Source organism: Notothenia rossii, assembly GCF_949606895.1.
Source record: "Notothenia rossii genome assembly, chromosome: 10".
Lineage (NCBI taxonomy): Eukaryota > Metazoa > Chordata > Actinopteri > Perciformes > Nototheniidae > Notothenia > Notothenia rossii.
The window spans coordinates 63,609,485-63,629,412 of NC_136908.1; the positions used below are offsets into that span (position 1 = coordinate 63,609,485).

Sequence of the window (19,928 nt, forward strand, 5' to 3'; positions counted from 1 at the left end):
ATATTTAATCCACTACAATAGAGCCACTATTTTCGTTCTGCTCCAAACATTTGTTGGTGAACTCTGACACCAGGTGGATAAAGGATGGGACTAAAAACAACCTGTTCTGTATTCACTTCAATGTGTGTGTGGGCAAAAGATACGATCGAGTGCTTAAAAGTTACGGTACGCTATTGATCGGTGAACTGCAGACACCTGCCAATAAGTAGCTACTGATAGAGTGTAGTGTAAACTGAGTTAAACATTAATGATGGCTCCAACAAACGTTGTGGCTTTATTTATGTGGACTGACATGTCAGCCAAACCGCTATTCATTTGAGAATGTGGTGATTAACCTGCTGGATGCAGGAAGGACAAGCTGAAGAGGAGTTTGCTTTAGTTTAGAGGCTACAACCATAAATACAGATTAAAGCATTAATAGTAATTTATGGTTGTATTTAGAGTGTTTATTTCCCTTTAATGTGTTTAAAATTGAGTGACATTGTTTAATATACGATTTGTTGAATATGTTGTACACCTCAATACATATAGTGCAAGGGGGGAGATAACTGTTCTGAGCCTTTAAGTAGTTGTGTAGTGAAGAGAGGAACGTTCTTTAGTTGGAAGTGGGTGGCTCTTAAAAGAGCCTTTGGGGTGTTGGTAGAAGCAGGTTCAGGGTGTTCACTTCTTGGCGGGCTTCTCGGTCTTCTTGGGCAGCAGCACAGCCTGGATGTTAGGCAGCACGCCTCCCTGAGCGATGGTCACGCCTCCAAGCAGCTTGTTCAGCTCCTCGTCGTTGCGGACGGCGAGCTGCAGGTGGCGGGGGATGATACGGGACTTCTTGTTGTCCCGGGCGGCGTTTCCAGCCAGCTCCAGGATCTCAGCGGTAAGGTACTCCAGCACAGCGGCCAGGTACACCGGGGCTCCGGCACCGACACGATGAGCGTAGTTACCCTTCCTCAGATGCCTGTGGACACGGCCGACGGGGAACTGGAGCCCGGCACGGGATGAGCGAGTCTTGGCCTTCGCCCTAACCTTTCCTGCACCTTTTCCGCGACCAGACATTTTCTATGTGATTATTCTTCAACGTTAAGAAGAAAGTAACTTGGTCACAGTTCTCACCAGATTATATAGGAGCGCAGCTGTTCGCTCATTGGTCAGATTGACACGTAACTGTGATCGTCCAATCAGAAAACAGGTCAGTCTGCCGCCTGAATTCTTTTCAGAATGAGACGTTAAAGTTTAAAAATGTTTATTTTCTGAAATAGTTTTCACCCGTTCAAAGATGAATATAAACTCCTGTAATTTAAGAAGCGAAAGTGTCAATGTGTGGAGAACATTAACACATTCATAAAGGTGTCATACTTACTGTTTATTTACAGTGTGTCATTTACTTATTAAATAATATATTCCGTATTATAACTCAAATGACACACCCACCTAAATAGTAACGTTTGAGCTAAACATCTAACGGAAAATAAATTGATCATCAGTTGTAATTTATTTGTGTATCTCTTATTTCATATGTGTATTCATAAAGATCTATAACGTATGTCTTCTCAAAATGTATATAGTTCTATTTTATTTTGATTATTTTGCTAGGTATTCTTCATTCTGTGTCTTTGTATGCACCAAATATACCAAAACAAATTCCTTGTATGTGTTAACATACTTGGTAATAAAACCTATTCTCATTCGTACATACATTATTATATTTGCAGCACTTAAGATACAATATAGCTTTATTTGTAAAGCATTAAAACCTCCAGGTGGAAGTGATGTAGATAGAATAATACAATTGAGGAGGCGTGTGTTGCAAAATTAACAAAATGTAAATAGTAAAAGCCAGTTCACAGGGAGATGATCCAAGTGAGCATACCAGTTTAATGTCATTACCACCAATACCTACTTTAAAAAAAACAGTTTTTTTTATTGAATAAATGATGGCAACTTGTACCATGTATTATATTAGTTATATTAAAAAGGCAACTATATTGACGTATATCGGGACACTTTGAAAGAGGATAGCAGCAATAGATGAAGTGGGTGGCTCTTAAAAGAGCCGTTTGTTTGTAACAGTAGCGACAACAGGTTACTTGGAGCTGGTGTACTTGGTCACGGCCTTGGTGCCCTCAGACACGGCGTGCTTGGCCAGCTCTCCCGGGAGCAGCAGGCGGACGGCGGTCTGGATCTCCCTGGAGGTGATGGTGGAGCGTTTGTTGTAGTGAGCCAGACGGGAGGCCTCCCCGGCGATGCGCTCAAAGATGTCGCTCACGAAGCAGTTCATGATGCCCATGGCCTTGGAGGAGATGCCGGTGTCGGGGTGCACCTGCTTCATCACTTTGTACACGTAGATGGCGTAGCTCTCCTTCCTGGACTTTCTCCTCTTCTTACCGGTCTTGCTGGCGGTCTTGATGACCGCCTTCTTGGAGCCCTTCTTGGGCGCTTTCACGCTGGCTGCTTCAGGCATGATCAACGATTGAGGGTTTACAAAGTAGAATGTGTTCACCTAGTAACAGCGTGGTCTATTTATATTCCTTCGATGCAATTGAGACTGTGCTGTTGCTCGCACGGGATTGGTTGAGTACTGAGCATGCGCAAAACAAATCACCCTTTTGAGCATAGTTTTTGAGAACAGAAGAGAAACATTTTTTTAATTGAAATCTAAATAATGAAATAAACCAAAAAACACTTGATGCATTACAGTATATTGTTTGTTCAGATTAAGATAAAATATAACATGGTTGAAGAACTTGGTCTTTTAAAAACTGAAAATGATAACCTAAATCAAGAAATATGATATATACATAAACAATCAGATATTATATTACCCAACGCAATCTATTACAAGCCATTCAAACTGGTCAACAAAGAAAGCATTTCATAGTATTTCTAGAGATTACATGAAGGCTTTCCTGATGCCTTTATAACAAACCTGTACATTTCTGAATTGAATCGAGTGTGTGCATTAATGCAAATTTTTTTTAAGTAAAGGGATTTCTTGTAGTTATGTGATTGATGTAGTAAGCTAATGATTCCATGTGGAGAGAAGGGCTTTAAACGTAATAAATAGGCTAGGGAAAAGGTACACATTAGATCACACATACCCATAGACTTTTCCAAAACCTAATGTAAATATTTAAATAACAGAAAAGAGGTGAGAGTGGACAACAATGCTAACAATATTTTAGACATTTGTTTTTGGATGTCTGAAATATAAGCACCAATAGAGCATGGTATAATGACAACCTGGCAGGACATCTTGAATAACTGAGTGTAGAGATAACATCATTTCAATCTGTCAATGTCCAATAATATAGGTGAATGTAGAATGTTGTAGATCAGGACTCATGACACCATATTACATCACATTAAATGTGAGACTTAAAGAATGTGGGAAACAGTTAGTTGATAATGTATTGCTATGATTTAGAAGATTCAGTGTAAAAATAGAAAGAATGAACGTGGAAAGGGAAAAAGGTGTAAGACTTGTTTGGTGATGAATTAGTTCAGGTTAAAAGGGCTTTTTTAATTTGAATGAAATTGGTTTAATATAAGGCATACATGTGTTTGGTTGTAATAATTATATGAGAAGAGCTGTCTTTTACTATTATTGCTGGAGATCAGCTTGTTGTAGCTGGTTTGTTTAGAGTTTCTTGATGAAATGCTTGTAATTAATTTCCTCCACAGGTATGACTGGAAGTTCACAGGCCCATTATTGAGTTAGGTGTTCATCCTCATATTCAGTGAAGATAATACAGACCTACTTATTTCCATGATCAAATGTTTAGCCTTAAACGCGTACATTTTGGTGCCTAAAACACCGTTGTCATTTCATATGTAAATCAGTGCTGTTATCTAAACTGATAAAGTGTGATATCTGACAAGTTATCTGTTTATGACCTGTTGATATTTAGATTTCGGTTATACTTACAAGATTATAGATTTAAAATAAAGAACAAATACCTGAAAAGTGTTGAAAATTATTTTCTAACACAGATATTGTGATATACTGGATAGTCACAAAGATGTATAAATATATCTATATATTTTTTTAAACATTTAAAATGTGTAGTTACAAATCATCCAGACGACCTTTCTTAACATCTCTGGAATCATTAAATGGCTTCAAAACCACTTATTTTAGAGTGGCAGGATGTCAAAGTTACTTTCCAACAAATAATAAATGTGTTGTTGTTGATGTCTTTAGACTGAATACCACGAGCATTCCAGGTGGTAAACTCATAGTGGATTGAAGAGTTTATTAAGGCAATGTATTTACATTTGCACGTGTTTCATCATAACTTGAACTGATACTAGTTCTGATGATCCGGCTCACTAATGCCTATTGCGTCATGTGTAACGGTGCATCACAGTCCCTGGAAATATAGCATAAAACATGAATATTCTCCATGAGGGGACGAAGGCTGGGAACAATAAAAACCTGCCGCTTTGAAAAGTAGAGACGAAGGTCACACGTTGTCCCGCGATAAAAGAGATGGGGGGTCCATTCTCTGCGTGCCGAGAGGCAGGAGAGAGAGGCGCACAGCTGGATCCCTGACATCCCTCACTCAGTACTGTGTCAGAGAGGAATGGGAGACATCCCTCAAATACAATTGAATAAACGAACAGGGGGGAGACCAAGATGCAGCACTGCAAATGTCCTCCACCGTCATTCCTCCGTGCAAAGCCGGCGTAGAGGACGAAATTCCTCTGGTGGAGAGCCCACTGATCCCGGTGGATCCATCACAGGAGACATACGCCTTCGACACAGCCTCTCGCGGCCAGTGTTTACCCAATAGTCCCCTTGTTATAATGTTAAATAAAGGAAAGAGTGAAAGTTGGTTTATCCTCTCGATGAATGCAGTACGAACCACTTTGCTTACATTCTAGTATGGTATTTTTTATTTAAACATTTTTGCATTATTCTACCTTTAGTAATAAACAGGTAATAATAACATGGATCTGTTTTAAGCATTTTGATGAATTAGTAAAGGATCAAAAATACGTTAATAAATCAGTTTTATCTCAAGGACAGAGGCTCTTAAAGTGAAGTTGGTGGCTCTTAAAAGAGCCTTTGTGTTATTCAGTCAGATGAGTTTATCCCCCGAAACCGTACAGGGTGCGGCCCTGTCTCTTGAGAGCGTACACCACATCCATGGCGGTCACTGTCTTCCTCTTGGCGTGCTCGGTGTAGGTGACGGCATCACGGATCACATTCTCCAGGAACACCTTCAGCACACCGCGGGTCTCCTCGTAGATCAGACCGGAGATACGCTTCACTCCGCCGCGGCGAGCCAGACGTCGGATGGCGGGCTTGGTGATACCCTGGATGTTATCACGGAGCACTTTGCGGTGACGCTTAGCGCCTCCTTTGCCGAGTCCCTTTCCACCCTTTCCTCTTCCCGACATAATTGCAGAGTTATGATGTACTTAATATGGATATAGCCCATATTTAAAGCTGATATGCGGACCTGGTTGAAGACACCCTGGTTAATTCTAGCCCGCCATTTTGTTCCGTTCCTTTGTTCCCTCTCTGCTGCTCTTTTCACACACAATGAGCCGATGCGTTTCCCGTTACGACAACCACCCTTCAAAATAAAAACTAGCAAATGGTTTCACAAATTTTGACACAAGCAATCAAATAATCTAATTCCCAAATAATGTCATCTGTATCTCATTTATTTAGTGCGTGTATTACACCATATTAACCTCCAATATTGCATTTTGTAGACATGATGCCAACCAACTGCTATTTAGTTTAATATAATTATTTCACATTTAAATGTAATATTTACATATAAACTTATATATTAAGATATATTGTTAAAATAATAAACATTGACAGGTTCATATCAGGAACACCAGTTGGCCATGCGCCCAAAATAACTGCCATCGCCTATGCAGACGATGTTACTGTTATAATAAAAAACAAACAGGAAACGGATGTTCTAACAAACTAAACCTATGTGAATTGGCATCAGGAGCTAAATTAAACCACAGCAAAACTGAAGGTGTTTTGATCGGCACCGTCGATTCCAAATGCGACATAAACATTCAACTGAAAAAATAAATTAAAATACTTGGAATAACTATTTGTAGCGACAACTGTGCTGAACTCAATTGGGAGAACAAACTAAGTGAAGTCAAAGAACAAGTTAAACAATAGGAGAACAAAGATACAAATTATAAATTAAGAATAAATATAATCAAATCTTTCATTCTTAGCAAGATCCTCTTTCTACCAAATATTTTTCCCCCACCCACGCAAATAATTATGCAATTAAACAAACAGTGTGTCAATTTGGTGTGGGGTACAACAAGGGAGGTTGCTAAACGTAATTTGTTATTTAAGAGATATGGAGGCCTGGGAGCCATAGACCTCCGGAGTGGAGTCATGACGACTGGCTCTGAATTATTTTTGTTGGTTTGTGTTCCAGCTTTCAATCAGCAACTAGGCCTACTCATAATCCACCAGTCAAAGGAAATACAACTAATGTATTGTGTTATATTAGCTGTACAATTTACCATATGGTGTTCTTAGTTTCCATAACTCCTGTGTTTTACGAGCGACTTATCAAGTAGGCTATTGGCGAACGGCATAAAACATGATTAAACATGATAGTATATAAACCATGCTCGTATCTATCTAACCTAAAGAAATGCAAAACGGCGTCAGTTTAAAGTCATTATATCCTTCTGTTTACCGCATCATTTATGAGAATACTGTTCTCAAAAAGAAAACCTAATCGAGGGGTGATCAATAACATTTCCGTATTTATTTATTTCTGCAATTTATGTATTTGTGTGCACTGAGGAGTCTCAAACAGGCGTTTGTTTCATAATTGTATGATTGGCTTTAAGCAATTCGTGAAAATTAATTCTTCATATGATAAATGAGAGGTAACAACCAGGAGGAGCTGGGGCATTGCTGAATCCTGGCCACCCTATTGGCCAATTATAACGACGGACTCCACCGCCGGGACGCTGGCCGGAGCTAACGGAGCCGCAGGGGGCTCGCTACGGCCACCGGGACGCGCTAGTGAGCTAGCCCCCTGCGGCTCCGTTAGCTTCAGCGGCATGGACTCCGGTGGCCACCACTGGGATAATTGGGTCCCCTTTTAACATTTGCTCCCGTTTAGCATTATGGTTGTCATAGCCACACACTATAAAAGTCTTACCCAAGGCTGAATCATAAACTAAACTGTATATATATATATATTTATATATATATATACATGTATAAAGGGTTATGTCCTTAGCTGGCTAATAAGCTACATAACAAGCTAAGCTAACAAGCACACAAACACCTGCTAATGTGGTAAACATGAATAATATTATCTATATATTATTTACTCATCGAAAAAAGCTGAGAGTAGACTTCTTGGAAGTTCTCTTAGTACATTCAAGCGCACAGCACGACATTTGAATTGTCTGGTATTTGTAACAACATTCCCTAAAAGGCACATTCACCACAAACACGGCTAAAGGGTCAAGTACAGTAACTACAACTAACTAACGTTGTAGCCTAGCAGAGTGGACAAATTGCTGTTAGCTGACAGTGAGGCACGTACCATGCCCTAATTTATGCAAACACTTTAAGACCTAATATAAATAAAAGGGTTGCGTTAGAAAACAATTCACTCACAAATTCATAATCATGAAGGTGGAATCTAACTATATCCATAATAATATTTATTGCATCCAGGGGTAGAAACACGTTTTTTTCTGCTGTAAAATTGGGCATTTTAACATGGGGGTCTATGGAAATTGCTCCTTTCTGCAGTCATCGCCTATCGGCCAATATATATATATATATATATATATATATATATATATATATCAAAACAAAAAGCTAACATCTAATTTCAATAATACATTTCCAACACAGTATTTTCCCACATATTTAAAGGTGACCTATCATGCAAAATGCACTTTTGTACGTCTTTTATACATGAATATGTTTCCCCGGTGTTCCAGGGAACTCACCAAGTGTCAGAAAACACAACCCTCTCTATTTTCCTCCATACCCAAATCTCTTAAAAAGGGGCTGCAACGGATCTGATACAGACTAGGGATGTGCATCTCCATCACTGAGGCCGATGCGATGCGCATCTCGATACGTTACCACGATACGATACATTAACGATACCTTTGAAACACCCGGCGATGCGATACGATACGATTCACCCCTGTTGCGATACAGTTCGATACGATTTGATTCAACATTATGCGATTCGGGGCGATACGATGCGATTCAACACGATGCAAAAATAATGATACTTCAATATGGTACGACAGAGGATTTTTGTTTTATTCCTTATATGCAGCAAATCATACATTAACAAAAAAGTGCTTTACATATTTGGTACTGCACATCCCATCATGCCGTTTATTTTTTTACCTTTAAAAGCTCTCCAGAGTACAATTGTATAACACCTCACAGTTAAACAATGTAAGGATGCATTGCTCATGATTAACAATGTGCAAATAACAGCTACCATAGAGCAATGCCCATACAGCTGCCAGCCTGATGTGCTTAACACTCAGAGGCTAACTCACCAGTGAGCAGAAAGCAGTGGTTTCTATCTGAACAATAAAGAAAACAAATAACCTTTCACAAACAGGTATTTCATAACTGCTTACAGTAAGGAAGACATTTAAATTATTATTAGCCGTCACAGGCTGCTGTAAGCTAAACACCTCTCTCTGACAGAACACCTCACTGAGTGATTTAACTCATATGTCTCACTTTCAGGTTTCTCTTTTCAGCCGCAGACCCCATGTCGCCTCTTTATGTGCGTCGCTAAGTTCCTCGTACTACTTGTGTACTTTAAAGCGGCTCGGCATCGTTAACAATTTGCGAGTGATTTTTCAAATTGACCGTCTGTAGTAATAGTGCCGCGCACATACTGTATACCATCAGGACGTTACTGATGGGGTGCGGCTGCGGAGTGATACTGTGTGTATGCAAGTCCGCATCTATGTATCATGGCTGTAGACCTGTTAAGTAATAAAGATACCTCATACAAAGGTCTACGGATACCTTATTACTCTCCATGACCTGCGGTCAACTATATAGCATAAATGACTTTTACACCGTCTTTCTTGAACAATCCGAAGTGTTGCCAAACGTTTGATTTGTAGGTATTTTTCGCTGCGCTGTGTTTCTCTTTCTCCTCAACTTCCGTGTGTGTTGATAACTGAGACTCTCGTTCTCCGTAGTGGCGAAGCAAATATCAAAGATCGTCTCTGCTGAACGTTGACAAGATAAGGGGATTTTATATGAATGAATCGGTTTTTTACCGATGCAAAGACGCTACGCAATCGATGCATCGCGAGTTCAACCCAAACTGTAGCCGATGTGCACTCTTTCAACCGGTGCACTCGCATCTTGAACGTTTATGCCGGTGCACCGATGCGAATCGGTGAATCTTAACATCTCTAATACAGACTGATCCAGATTTGAACACTTATATGACGTCACAGAAGTGACGCTACGGCTATTGAGCCAACTCCACCAATCAGGAGGAGACAGCCAGACATTGCCGTTCAAAAGCGCTGGATACGCTGTAGTACATATGCCAGGCCTGTAGGTGGTGCTGTTCTCACAGAAACAGCCCATGCAAAGACAGTGTTAAATTGAGCAAATTGAGGAATGGCTAAAATGCATGATCTGTTTGGTATTTTGAAAAATAAAAAGAATAAATATGCCTTATATAGGTATGGTCCTACACTATATTATTCAAATAGCCTATAGCATGATAGGTCCACTTTAAGTTATATTTATTTGGATGTATGCATTCATGTTGAGAATGTTCCATTCAAAAATGTTATTATTAAAAAGGCATTTACACCATAAAAGATGACTATTGAGATATATTGTCAGGAATGTTAATCTTATATGTATGGACCCTCTGTCCACACATATAAGGGACCTATATATATTTATATATATATATATAAATATATAGAGGTTCCTTATATATATATATATATATATATATATATATATATATATATAACCTAGGCAGGACCTATACACACATTTACTACCCAATAGAATTGTGAGGCTGAACAAAATAACCTTTTGACTATGTAAATGTAGTCTTTTAAAAAAACAAAAACATTTACTGACTTTTTTTGGATAGCTTAAAGTAATGTTGTAAAATTACAACACCACCCCACTGAAAATGTCCTGGCTCCGCCACTGGTAATATGATATTACAGGATACATCATGGTGTTTAAATAATATAGTATATAGTATAGTATGGTATATAAGTAGTAAGTACTTTTTGTTTTACTAATGTTCAATTCAATTAATTATATCGATGATAAACAGCTGAATATGGTGCCTATTAAACACTGGGGAAATCAAAGAATGACCCATAACCCAGATCGGCAATTGCGCAACTTTATTGTGAAATCACCGTTCAAATGTTTTCTATTGTTAGCTTGTTTTCTCCCGCCGAACAGATCTCAACCACGTCCGCAGACTGGCAATAAATACCAACGGTCTCCACAGCAGATTCATTCACAGTTTTTACACAACTCTGAAAATATGTCCGGAAGAGGTAAGGGCGGAAAGGGACTCGGCAAAGGAGGCGCTAAGCGCCACCGCAAAGTGCTCCGTGATAACATCCAGGGCATCACCAAGCCCGCCATCCGCCGTCTGGCTCGCCGCGGCGGAGTGAAGCGTATCTCCGGTCTAATCTACGAGGAGACCCGCGGTGTGCTGAAGGTGTTCCTGGAGAACGTGATCCGTGATGCCGTCACCTACACCGAGCATGCAAAGAGGAAGACGGTGACCGCCATGGATGTGGTGTACGCTCTGAAGAGGCAGGGCCGCACCCTGTACGGCTTCGGGGGATAAACTCATCTGACTGAAACACACAAAGGCTCTTTTAAGAGCCACCCACTTTACTTTAAAAGCCAACTCCTCTTACTATGTGTGACTAATTGCACACAACCATTTTGAATTTGAGTATTACAGTTTGTCAACAGCTGATTTATTGTTGTATGTCAGTCAATTCGTTATAGAGGTTTGTTTCGACTGTAGTGTGGTACTATTGCTACATTATTATTATTATGGTATGGTAGTACTAAGTCAATGGTGAGAGTACATAGATAACCGCATGCATACAATAACCTAAACTGTAATAATACGGAGAATTTGGTAGAGTAATCTACCGGTTTTAGTAAGTACAGGTTAATGTGTCACTTCGATGAACAATAAAGGACTGCAATATTACAGTATTTTTCTGTTACGGTTGAGTGGCTTCTTCCTCAATTCATTTATTTTTTATTTATACAGGTGTAGATCTCATTGAGACATAAGGTCTCATTTTCAAGAGAGACCTGTTCAGTGGTAACACTACCACACAAAGTTACAGAGGCAACACTAAATACAACATCGTAAAAAGAAAAGTAGAAATTGAAATCCATATACAGTCAGATATAGCAGGTGCAAACACCCACAGATGATTTATCCAGCTTTTTTAGAGTTTAAAATCCGTGATGGGTATCAAACTGGTCAGTTTAAGTTCCTGCTGAAGTGTGTTCCAGGGGGCAGAGTATGATACGGCTTTTTTCCCAAGCAGCGTGCGTACTGAGGGGACGGACAGAGTGATGTCATTTTGAGATCGTAGTCTATAGCTGTACTGTTTGTGTGATATGTAAGTGGATATGTAGATGGGCATTTTCCATTTGAAAATAATCCTGTTGCATCAAGATACAGTCCTATCTTCATGCAGTTTACATTAAACACAAAGGAATTTCTCCAAAGGCTTATAATGTAGATGGCAGATTTGTGTCAAAGTAGAAGGAAGAAGAAGAATATTCTCAGCTTGGAAAGTACCTTGGCAGCACATTGAATGCGTCATTTTACCATCTTTTGTTGTCAAAATGATTGTCTGCAGCTTGCAAAGGTTTTTAAATGATGTTAGCTTGGTACTTAGCTAGTAACTTGTTTTAACGTGTTCTTGTTGGAGACACGACATTTAATTATTAAAGGTGGGGTATGTAATTTATTTCAGAAACACTTTTTGTTATATTCCATGTAATGCTCTTAACATCCCGATAGCAATGAAGATATTAAATGCTTTGACAATAAATACATAAAAAACATTTCATCTGTGGAAGCCGTAGTACTGTAAAAAGCACGACCAATCATCTGAGCCGGCCCGGCTAAAGTAACTGGATGGCCTACCTGCCTGTCAGCCTTCCATCTGTGCACAAACTTATCTCGTGCCCTCATTGGTCATGTGCGCGTTCGTGTGTGTTGGAGGAGGGGCTCTGGAAGGAAGTCTGAAGGAAGGGCCAGATTTTTTCCGGCTGCATATTTTCAAATTCTTGCGCACTCGAGCTGGTTTCTCCAAAATTACCTACCCCACCTTTACGTAATTCAACTTTAATTTAGCCTTGTCTCTATTAATTGATTTGTTGCAAAACCTATATGAGGAACTGGACTATATTTAGCTATCTTTGCTAACTATAATTTTCTTGATTGAAATGTGCTCTTCAGTAATAATGTGTTAACTGTCAGTTAGCTGGCTGTCTCAATTAAAATATTGAAGGTGTTAAACTGTGGGATTATGTTGCTTTAACCGCGTATAGTATACACCGTATACAGTAGGCTGCAGTGTAACATTAATAACTCACAGCATTTGTCGGCCCAGTGCATCATTTAAGAGTGGTTTCTCTGATTTGCACAAGACCTTTGGACAAGTATTCAGCACTCTATTAAGTGCAAATCATTTTTACCCACCATATCAATATATTGTATGAAAGGAGCTCACCATGGGAAGGAATAGCAACCGGATGTTGATGTAACCAGTTCTGGGTAAAACGTCACAGTATATGTTCTGGTCAGCCAACTTCAGTATGAATCATTCCAGTTTCTATTGTGTTGCACATGATCATAACACAGATTGCAGAGAATCTGTTTGCTGTTTTTGTTTTACAAGAAATGTATTTCTTGAAATGTGTTTAAAGCTGAATGTATTTAATGAAGCAGCATTCTGAATTACATAACAATATTTTGCCAAGAAAAACAGGACCTGAATTTGGGGTACATAGTCAAGGACATGCAGATGTGTATATTTTTCTGCATAAGGAATGTTGTTTATAATTTTAATTTTACACAACTTTTTTGTACTTTCATTTTACATTTGTTACACCTGTTTTGTACTGGATTTAATAAAAACATAATGTTGAAAGGCTCTTTCTCTCCCAAGCCCTTTCTATGCCAGCAAGGTGGCAAACATTTTTACTTCTTAAAATTAGATTTTTTTTCTTTAATTATTTGCTTAAAAATACATTTTAAGTTTAATTAATTAACAGCAATAATATGTTTTTACGGATTACAATAGCAACAAAACTAAAACGGTATAACGTAACCAAACAGCTGACAGAATTATACTGTAAAGCTAATACTCGATAGAGCACGGTATTGTAATATGTGTTACAGTAATTAACTATGGTTGTAAATTACAGTAGGTGCACTCTCTTACAGGGTATGCTTTATGTGCACTGTGACAAAAGATAACTCAAAGCGATAACACTCGTCTATAAAGTGGAATAACGATAATCATATTGCTAATCAAAGCATGACAAATAATAATACATGATATTAGTTAACAAGTATTGTAAATTCTGTATTTAACAAATGTTATACCATGTGATCACAGAACATCTTCAGTAATGTATTTAAACTCTGATTACAAACAAGAAATACATGCAAAACACGATCATCTAAATGCAAAAACATGCATACAAGTCAATGGATGACACATTTCAGAGCAGCTGGGATGAAAATGTTTTTGTGAATAAAACCATGACTTAACTCAGTTTACACTACACTCTATCAGTAGCTACTTATTGGCAGGTGTCTTCAGTTCACCGATCAATAGCGTACCGTAACATTTAAGCACTCGATCGCATCTTTTGCCCACACGCACATTGAGGTGAATACAGAACAGGTTGTTTTTAGTCCCAGCCTTTATCCACCAGGTGTCAGAGTTCACCAACAAATGTTTGGATCAGAACGAAAAGAGTGGCTCTATTGTAGTGGATTATAACACGTGTGTCTTTCTAACAGTTCTTTACTTATTTGTTATTAGCATTTTAAGAAATTAGGTATATCTAGGTACATACAGTAATTAAGTTATTATCTCAATTAGCAGTTATTTAATGTGACCATTGTATATCTATACCGTTAGGAGTTAGTTTAGTAGCTCTAAACCACACATGGTACGAACTATTATACATCACTATTTCAAGATTAGATAACCATGTAATCAGTAACATGTTTAATAATATTATTTAAACTAAACTGTATTTTTAGACAGCCAACATACAGTTAGATGCAAGTGTCTTATGAAATGACACACTGCAAGTGCAGCAGTGTCCAATCAGTAATCGATGTATACACCATCAAACTTTATTTGTTTCTCTGTATAGATAAAGCAAAAACATAAATGGGAATATTTCAGCACTGGCTCATATTTACATATATCTCAGGACTAATAATTAAAAACCCGTTTACAGACCAAAATGATATATTACATCAGTTGTTTGTCTGGGCTTTATATAAACAAACCACTAGATGTCAGTTTCTAGCCATACATGAGAGACTGCATTACAACCCAGTGGGTATGGATCAACATCGTAGAAGTTTTTATACTATAGTACATTTCTACAATGTTGATCCATATTGCAACTACCACTAACACACATTATGATAACATATAGTCTATGTTATCATGTGTTACTATATAGATAATACTTTAATAATAAAGGGGGACAATGCGTTTATAAAGTATATGCACACATGTTTTTCAGGACTTGTTACTCTGTTAGAGTGTGTGTGTGGCTCTTAAAAGAGCCGTTGTGTCTCGGTGTTCCGGTCTGAGGTCAGTTTAAGCCCTCTCTCCGCGGATACGACGGGCCAGCTGGATGTCCTTGGGCATGATGGTTACCCTCTTAGCGTGGATGGCGCACAGGTTGGTGTCCTCGAACAGGCCGACCAGGTAGGCCTCGCTGGACTCCTGCAGAGCCATGACGGCAGAGCTCTGGAAGCGCAGGTCGGTCTTGAAGTCCTGAGCGATCTCCCTCACCAGGCGCTGGAAGGGCAACTTGCGGATCAGCAGCTCGGTGGACTTCTGGTAGCGGCGGATCTCCCTCAGAGCCACGGTACCGGGCCTGTAACGGTGAGGCTTCTTCACGCCGCCGGTGGCTGGGGCGCTCTTACGAGCAGCCTTGGTGGCCAGCTGCTTCCTGGGAGCCTTTCCTCCGGTGGATTTACGGGCGGTCTGCTTGGTTCTTGCCATGGCTAGCGAGAGTCTGCTTCTCTGTTCGAAAAGTAGTAATGTGGTGGGCTTGTCTGTGTCTATTATATAGCCAGAGCAGACACGGCAACGACGCTGATTGGTGGAATGTATACACGTAACACTGCAGCTCAACTATTGGTTGGTAGAGATTGAAAAATTCAAATGTCGCGCTCATTTGTTAACTGTTCTTATTATACATCCATGTGTGACATAATACAAAAGTCCAGCAAAGATGAATGATGCAAAAATGATTCTATACATTCATAAACTCTGAATTCTGTATATTGTAAAGCATACATATTTTGATGTAAATATTGCTATATTTCTAATGTTATTATAGCATTCTTAAAATAGTTTTTAACAGTGTTTTAATATTATGTATGTGAATAAAGCACCAAGACAAATTCTAAGTATGTGTTACTTGTCAACAAACCCGTTTATGATTTCTGATTCTCTTATAACAAAATAATGTCTTTATATGAAGAAAATAAAGTATATGTTATCTGAGTTTCCTACTATGGAGTCAGCTATTTATCAGCAAAGCGATGACCTGAATCAAATACACTTTCAGACACACCCGGATCTGCGAACACATTACACCCGTCCTCATCAAGCTCCACTGGCTCCCCATCCCCCAGAGAATTCAGTACAAGATCCTCCTGATGACATACAAAGCCCTCCATAACCTGGCCCCATCCTACCTGACTGACCTCCTCCACAGACACACTCCCACTCGCTCCTTCCGCTATGCTACTGCCAACCTCCTGTCCCTCCCCACCCGGACCAACCTCAAGTCTTGGGGCGACAGAGCCTTCTCCGTTGCTGCACCCACCCTCTGGAACTCACTACCCCAATCCATCAGAGATTCTTCCTCCCTCACAGCATTCAAAACATCACTCAAAACCCACCTGTTCAACACTGCATTCAACCACTGACCCCCCCCCCCCCCCCCCCCCCTATTTTCTGTTTTGTTTATCTCCTTTTGTATTTCTTTGTTTTTTTTTGTAGTCTTTTCTTAATTCTCTGTCAAAGGGTCTTTGAGTTTCATGAAGAGCGCTATAAAAGTCCCATGTATTATTATTATTATTATTATTATTATTATTATTATTATTATAACAGCTGGTGTGAAATTTGAGTATTCATTTGATTATAACTTTTTTTGGCAATGAAAGATGAAGAAATGACTTTAATGCATCTTGGAAATACACATCAATTCAATACATGAACATGCTACTTGGTCCTGATATTCACTGCTGACTGGCTTGCATCATTCACAATGGAAATATAGCATGGCGTAATCATACTTGCCAACCCTCCCGATTTTCACGAGAGACTCCCGATTTCATTGCCCTCTCCCGGTTTCCTCACGGGTCATATTTCTCATTTACTCAGGACTGTTTCCACTCGGACTTTATTACATGGTAGCGCGTCTCTTTAGCAGCACGTGCAACTGAGAGTCTGAGAGGGTGAGGAAGATAGTCACAAGAATCGACAACTCTACTCTCTGCTCACCCCTTTCCTGTCAAATACAGGTCCAGCCCACACATATGCTCCATCAAGGATGGTGCTACAGGCCACAAGGCAGTGCACTTACATCTACAATAAGCATGTTAATGTTAATCTAATACAACTCCGGCGATCCACTAGCACCCCCCATCTCCATTCGACCATGCTCATAGAAACAAAGCTTGCATTCCTGAGGAAATTCTAAAACAACAATAAGTCATACGTGCTACTCTTGGCCCACAGAGGGACATGTCTTTCCAGCTCGTCCCTATCTGTCTCTCTGTCTGTATCTGTGCGCTCATGGAGCCTCCTGCATACCCCCCCTTCTTCTTGACCCTCTTCTATCGAATGTTAAAGATAACAATTATTCAACAATATTTGACTTCTCCTCATGCTTCTATAAAACTTAGTTTTTGCCGTTTTGGATGAAAAGAAACAGGAACTTCAATCATATCGTAATATTGCACAGTAATTTATTGTTCATACTTTGTTCATCAAAGTTCTTATTATACATCCATGTATTTTATACGATTGGTATAGAGAGGTGCAGGAACGAGTCCTAAAACCCTGAAGTGAGTCAGCATTTCACCACTTCCTGTTCACTCGCCTCAGAGCCAATGGGATCTCTCCATAGGATTTTGAAGAATATCTGAAATGAAAGCTTTAGCGCAAGTTCAATAAGGAAGACCTAACAATGAGTTACTTACACGTCACTCTATCTGCTCTCTCCCCCCTCATTAAACATGTGGGCGTCACCCCTCAGCAGCCAATTGTCGCACACGTTAAAATCCTTAAAATGCCTGCTCTTCCTTCCTGTCAGTTGTCATTTCAGGTGACCACACGCAATGGTAGTACTACATACTCCTTCTCGTGAGAAAACTGTAAAGCAATATAGCTCAAGATGTCCAACTCGGACAATTCGGATCACGAACCTTCTCTGGAAGTCTTCGGTCCCGGTTCGGCTCCCTTCAGCGGATTATCATCAGAGGCAGACTTCCTCATCGCCCGGCTCCTGCAGCAGGGCATTCCCATAGCCCCAAGCCTCACTCTCTCTCAGTTCCGAGAGCTCTCGGACCAGGTCTCCGGCATAGCTCCCCAGTCCGGGGCAGCAGCTCCAGTCAGCTCCCCGGAGAGATCAGGGCGAGGACGCGGCCGCAGCCGCGGAGGAAAAAGGGGCAGGAAGTCGAGCCCGCCAGAATCCCGTCCGCCTCCAAAATCCACCCCTTCCCAGGCTCGCCAGGCTGGGAGTGTCTCTAACACGCCCCTCATGGAGAGTAGCATGGCCGGCTCCCTGCAATCCCTGGCGAGCTCCATGAGAGCCATCGATGCTCGCCTCCAGGCCCTGGAAGACTCCGTCACAGGAGCTTCAACTTCCGCTGCACTCAGAGCAGCGTTCTCTGCCTCAGTCCCGCCGGGGTTGCCGGGTAAGGGTGTCCCACGCATTCCAGCAGTAGCTCCCCCCTATTCAGTGGCTTCGGCCCTCCCAGCCCCCCCTTCAGGTAGGCCTTTCATTTCCCAAGCCGCCAACATCTCCTCACGGCTTAGGTTGAAAATTCTTGAAGGAAAGGACGTCAATCTACTCAGCCTTATTCTGCCCTCCCCGGAGTGCGATAAAGCCATCGCCACAAGAGGAAATATCAACGCCGTCTTTAAGGCCGCAGACCCCAGGCTTATTAGAGACATCAGCTTAGGGCAATTCATGGTCGCTTTCGGCATCTTCCGTGATGTTCTCTGCTCCGTCTACCCTGAGAGAAGAGTAGAATTAGATGCGTACATGCATGGCCATTATTGGCGACATTAACATTAGATACGGGAAATCCGTCTTCTATCAGTACCACAAAAGCTTTTCAAGCAAAGCAGCGCTCCACCTAGCACATAGCAATATCCGCCTGGACTGGTCAGTGATGGACATTGAGCTGCTCGTGATGGCCACCGGCGGCCAATCTGCTATCTCATGCAACAGCTGCGGAGCGCAGGGCCACATCGCTCCCCTCTGCCCCTCAGTGCCTTTCTCCGCGCCCAGAGCCTCCCACATGCAGTATGCTGGGAACGATAGACCAAGCCGTCAGGCGCAGACTAGACACGAAGATAGGATTTGTTCTAGTTTTAATGAAAATGTTTGCAATCAACCTTACTGTACATTCCTCCATATCTGCAGTTTCTGCAAGGATGCACACCCGAAGTCCGTTTGCCCCAGGCGCAGCCACAGCCTCACAGCAGCTCTGTGTGGTGGAAAAACATTCTGTAATATCAACCCTCCACTCCCATTAACATCCCTCAGCTAGCAGCTACGCTTTCTACCCACCCAGATTCCGCGTTTGTTGACTATCTCCTGTCAGGGCTCTCCCAAGGCTTCAGGGTAGGGGTCCTCTCATCTCCCACAGTGACTTTCTTTTTTTTTTTTAATAAACTTTATTTTAAATTATTAGGGCAGTACATTTTATAGATATACAAGTTACATTAATAATACATACATCACATAAAGTAAAAATATATAAATAACATAAGGAGAGCACGTTTTATTTTATGCGGCTCAGTTATGTCACAGACTCAAGATGCCCCATGGCAGAGTCTGGGATTTGTCCAGGGTCTTTCTTCTCCTTAGTTCAGTAAGTATCTGTTTCATGATGGTGTTACTGCCTATTACTCTCTGGTTCAGTATCATTTTACACCTTGTCTTCCATATTTTCATACATGCGATACAAATTACCATCTGAAAAAGTTCCCTTTGCTTTATGCCCATCCCCTCATCCAGAATACAAAACATAATGGAGGCATATCTTACATTGAATACTAAACCAATGCCCCGCAGGAGCGACCACACCACCTCAGCTCTGTAGCAGTCCATGAGGAGGTGCTGCAAGGTCTCGTCTTCCTCACAGTTAATCATGGGGCATGTTTTAGTTTTGACATAACAGCTCCATGAGACCACAGCTCTGACCGCAAGTCTGTTAACAGATATCAACCACCTCACGTCTCTCATGCTCTCCGATAATTGTTTACATTTAATTAATTTTAAAACTTCATTGCCTTCGCCAGGTGTGAGGTTTTTGTACATTATATTACCTTATATTACCACAGTGACTTTCGTCGCAAAAAACTTACAGTCAGCC

General features: G+C 40.6%; 5 protein-coding genes across 5 annotated transcripts; 1 reads left to right on the plus strand and 4 right to left on the minus strand.

Annotated features, from left to right (window-relative positions):
* Window positions 1-636: 636 nt before the first annotated feature.
* LOC307021129 (histone H2A-like) lies at window positions 637-1,061 on the minus strand. Its single transcript, XM_079652957.1, has one exon. It carries the CDS (start codon window positions 1,042-1,044, stop codon window positions 661-663), a length of 384 nt encoding a protein of 127 aa, XP_079509083.1. The 5' UTR covers window positions 1,045-1,061; the 3' UTR covers window positions 637-660.
* A 945-nt stretch (window positions 1,062-2,006) lies between these two features.
* LOC307021134 (histone H2B 1.2-like) lies at window positions 2,007-2,449 on the minus strand (the record flags this gene model as incomplete). Its single annotated transcript, XM_079652964.1, has 1 exon — window positions 2,007-2,449. One exon carries the CDS (start codon window positions 2,447-2,449, stop codon window positions 2,072-2,074), a length of 378 nt encoding a protein of 125 aa, XP_079509090.1. The 3' UTR covers window positions 2,007-2,071.
* A 1,803-nt stretch (window positions 2,450-4,252) lies between these two features.
* On the minus strand, window positions 4,253-5,391 carry LOC307021138 (histone H4; the record flags this gene model as incomplete). The annotated part of the gene is made up of 1 exon (XM_079652968.1): window positions 4,253-5,391. One exon carries the CDS (start codon window positions 5,389-5,391, stop codon window positions 5,080-5,082), a length of 312 nt encoding a protein of 103 aa, XP_079509094.1. The 3' UTR covers window positions 4,253-5,079.
* A 5,141-nt stretch (window positions 5,392-10,532) lies between these two features.
* Window positions 10,533-11,226, plus strand: LOC307021139 (histone H4). The gene has a single exon (XM_079652969.1). It carries the CDS (start codon window positions 10,542-10,544, stop codon window positions 10,851-10,853), a length of 312 nt encoding a protein of 103 aa, XP_079509095.1. The 5' UTR covers window positions 10,533-10,541; the 3' UTR covers window positions 10,854-11,226.
* A 3,107-nt stretch (window positions 11,227-14,333) lies between these two features.
* Window positions 14,334-16,237, minus strand: LOC307021123 (histone H3.2). Its single transcript, XM_079652951.1, has one exon. The coding sequence runs from the start codon at window positions 15,307-15,309 to the stop codon at window positions 14,899-14,901; it is 411 nt and encodes a 136-aa protein (XP_079509077.1). The 5' UTR covers window positions 15,310-16,237; the 3' UTR covers window positions 14,334-14,898.
* Window positions 16,238-19,928: the final 3,691 nt, after the last annotated feature.

Excerpts from the sequence above, each read along its gene's own strand:
- LOC307021139 (XM_079652969.1), top strand. The coding sequence starts at position 10,542 with ATGTCCGGAAGAGGTAAGGGCGGAAAGGGACTCGGCAAAGGAGGCGCT.
- LOC307021129 (XM_079652957.1), bottom strand. The coding sequence starts at position 1,044 with ATGTCTGGTCGCGGAAAAGGTGCAGGAAAGGTTAGGGCGAAGGCCAAG.
- LOC307021123 (XM_079652951.1), bottom strand. The coding sequence starts at position 15,309 with ATGGCAAGAACCAAGCAGACCGCCCGTAAATCCACCGGAGGAAAGGCT.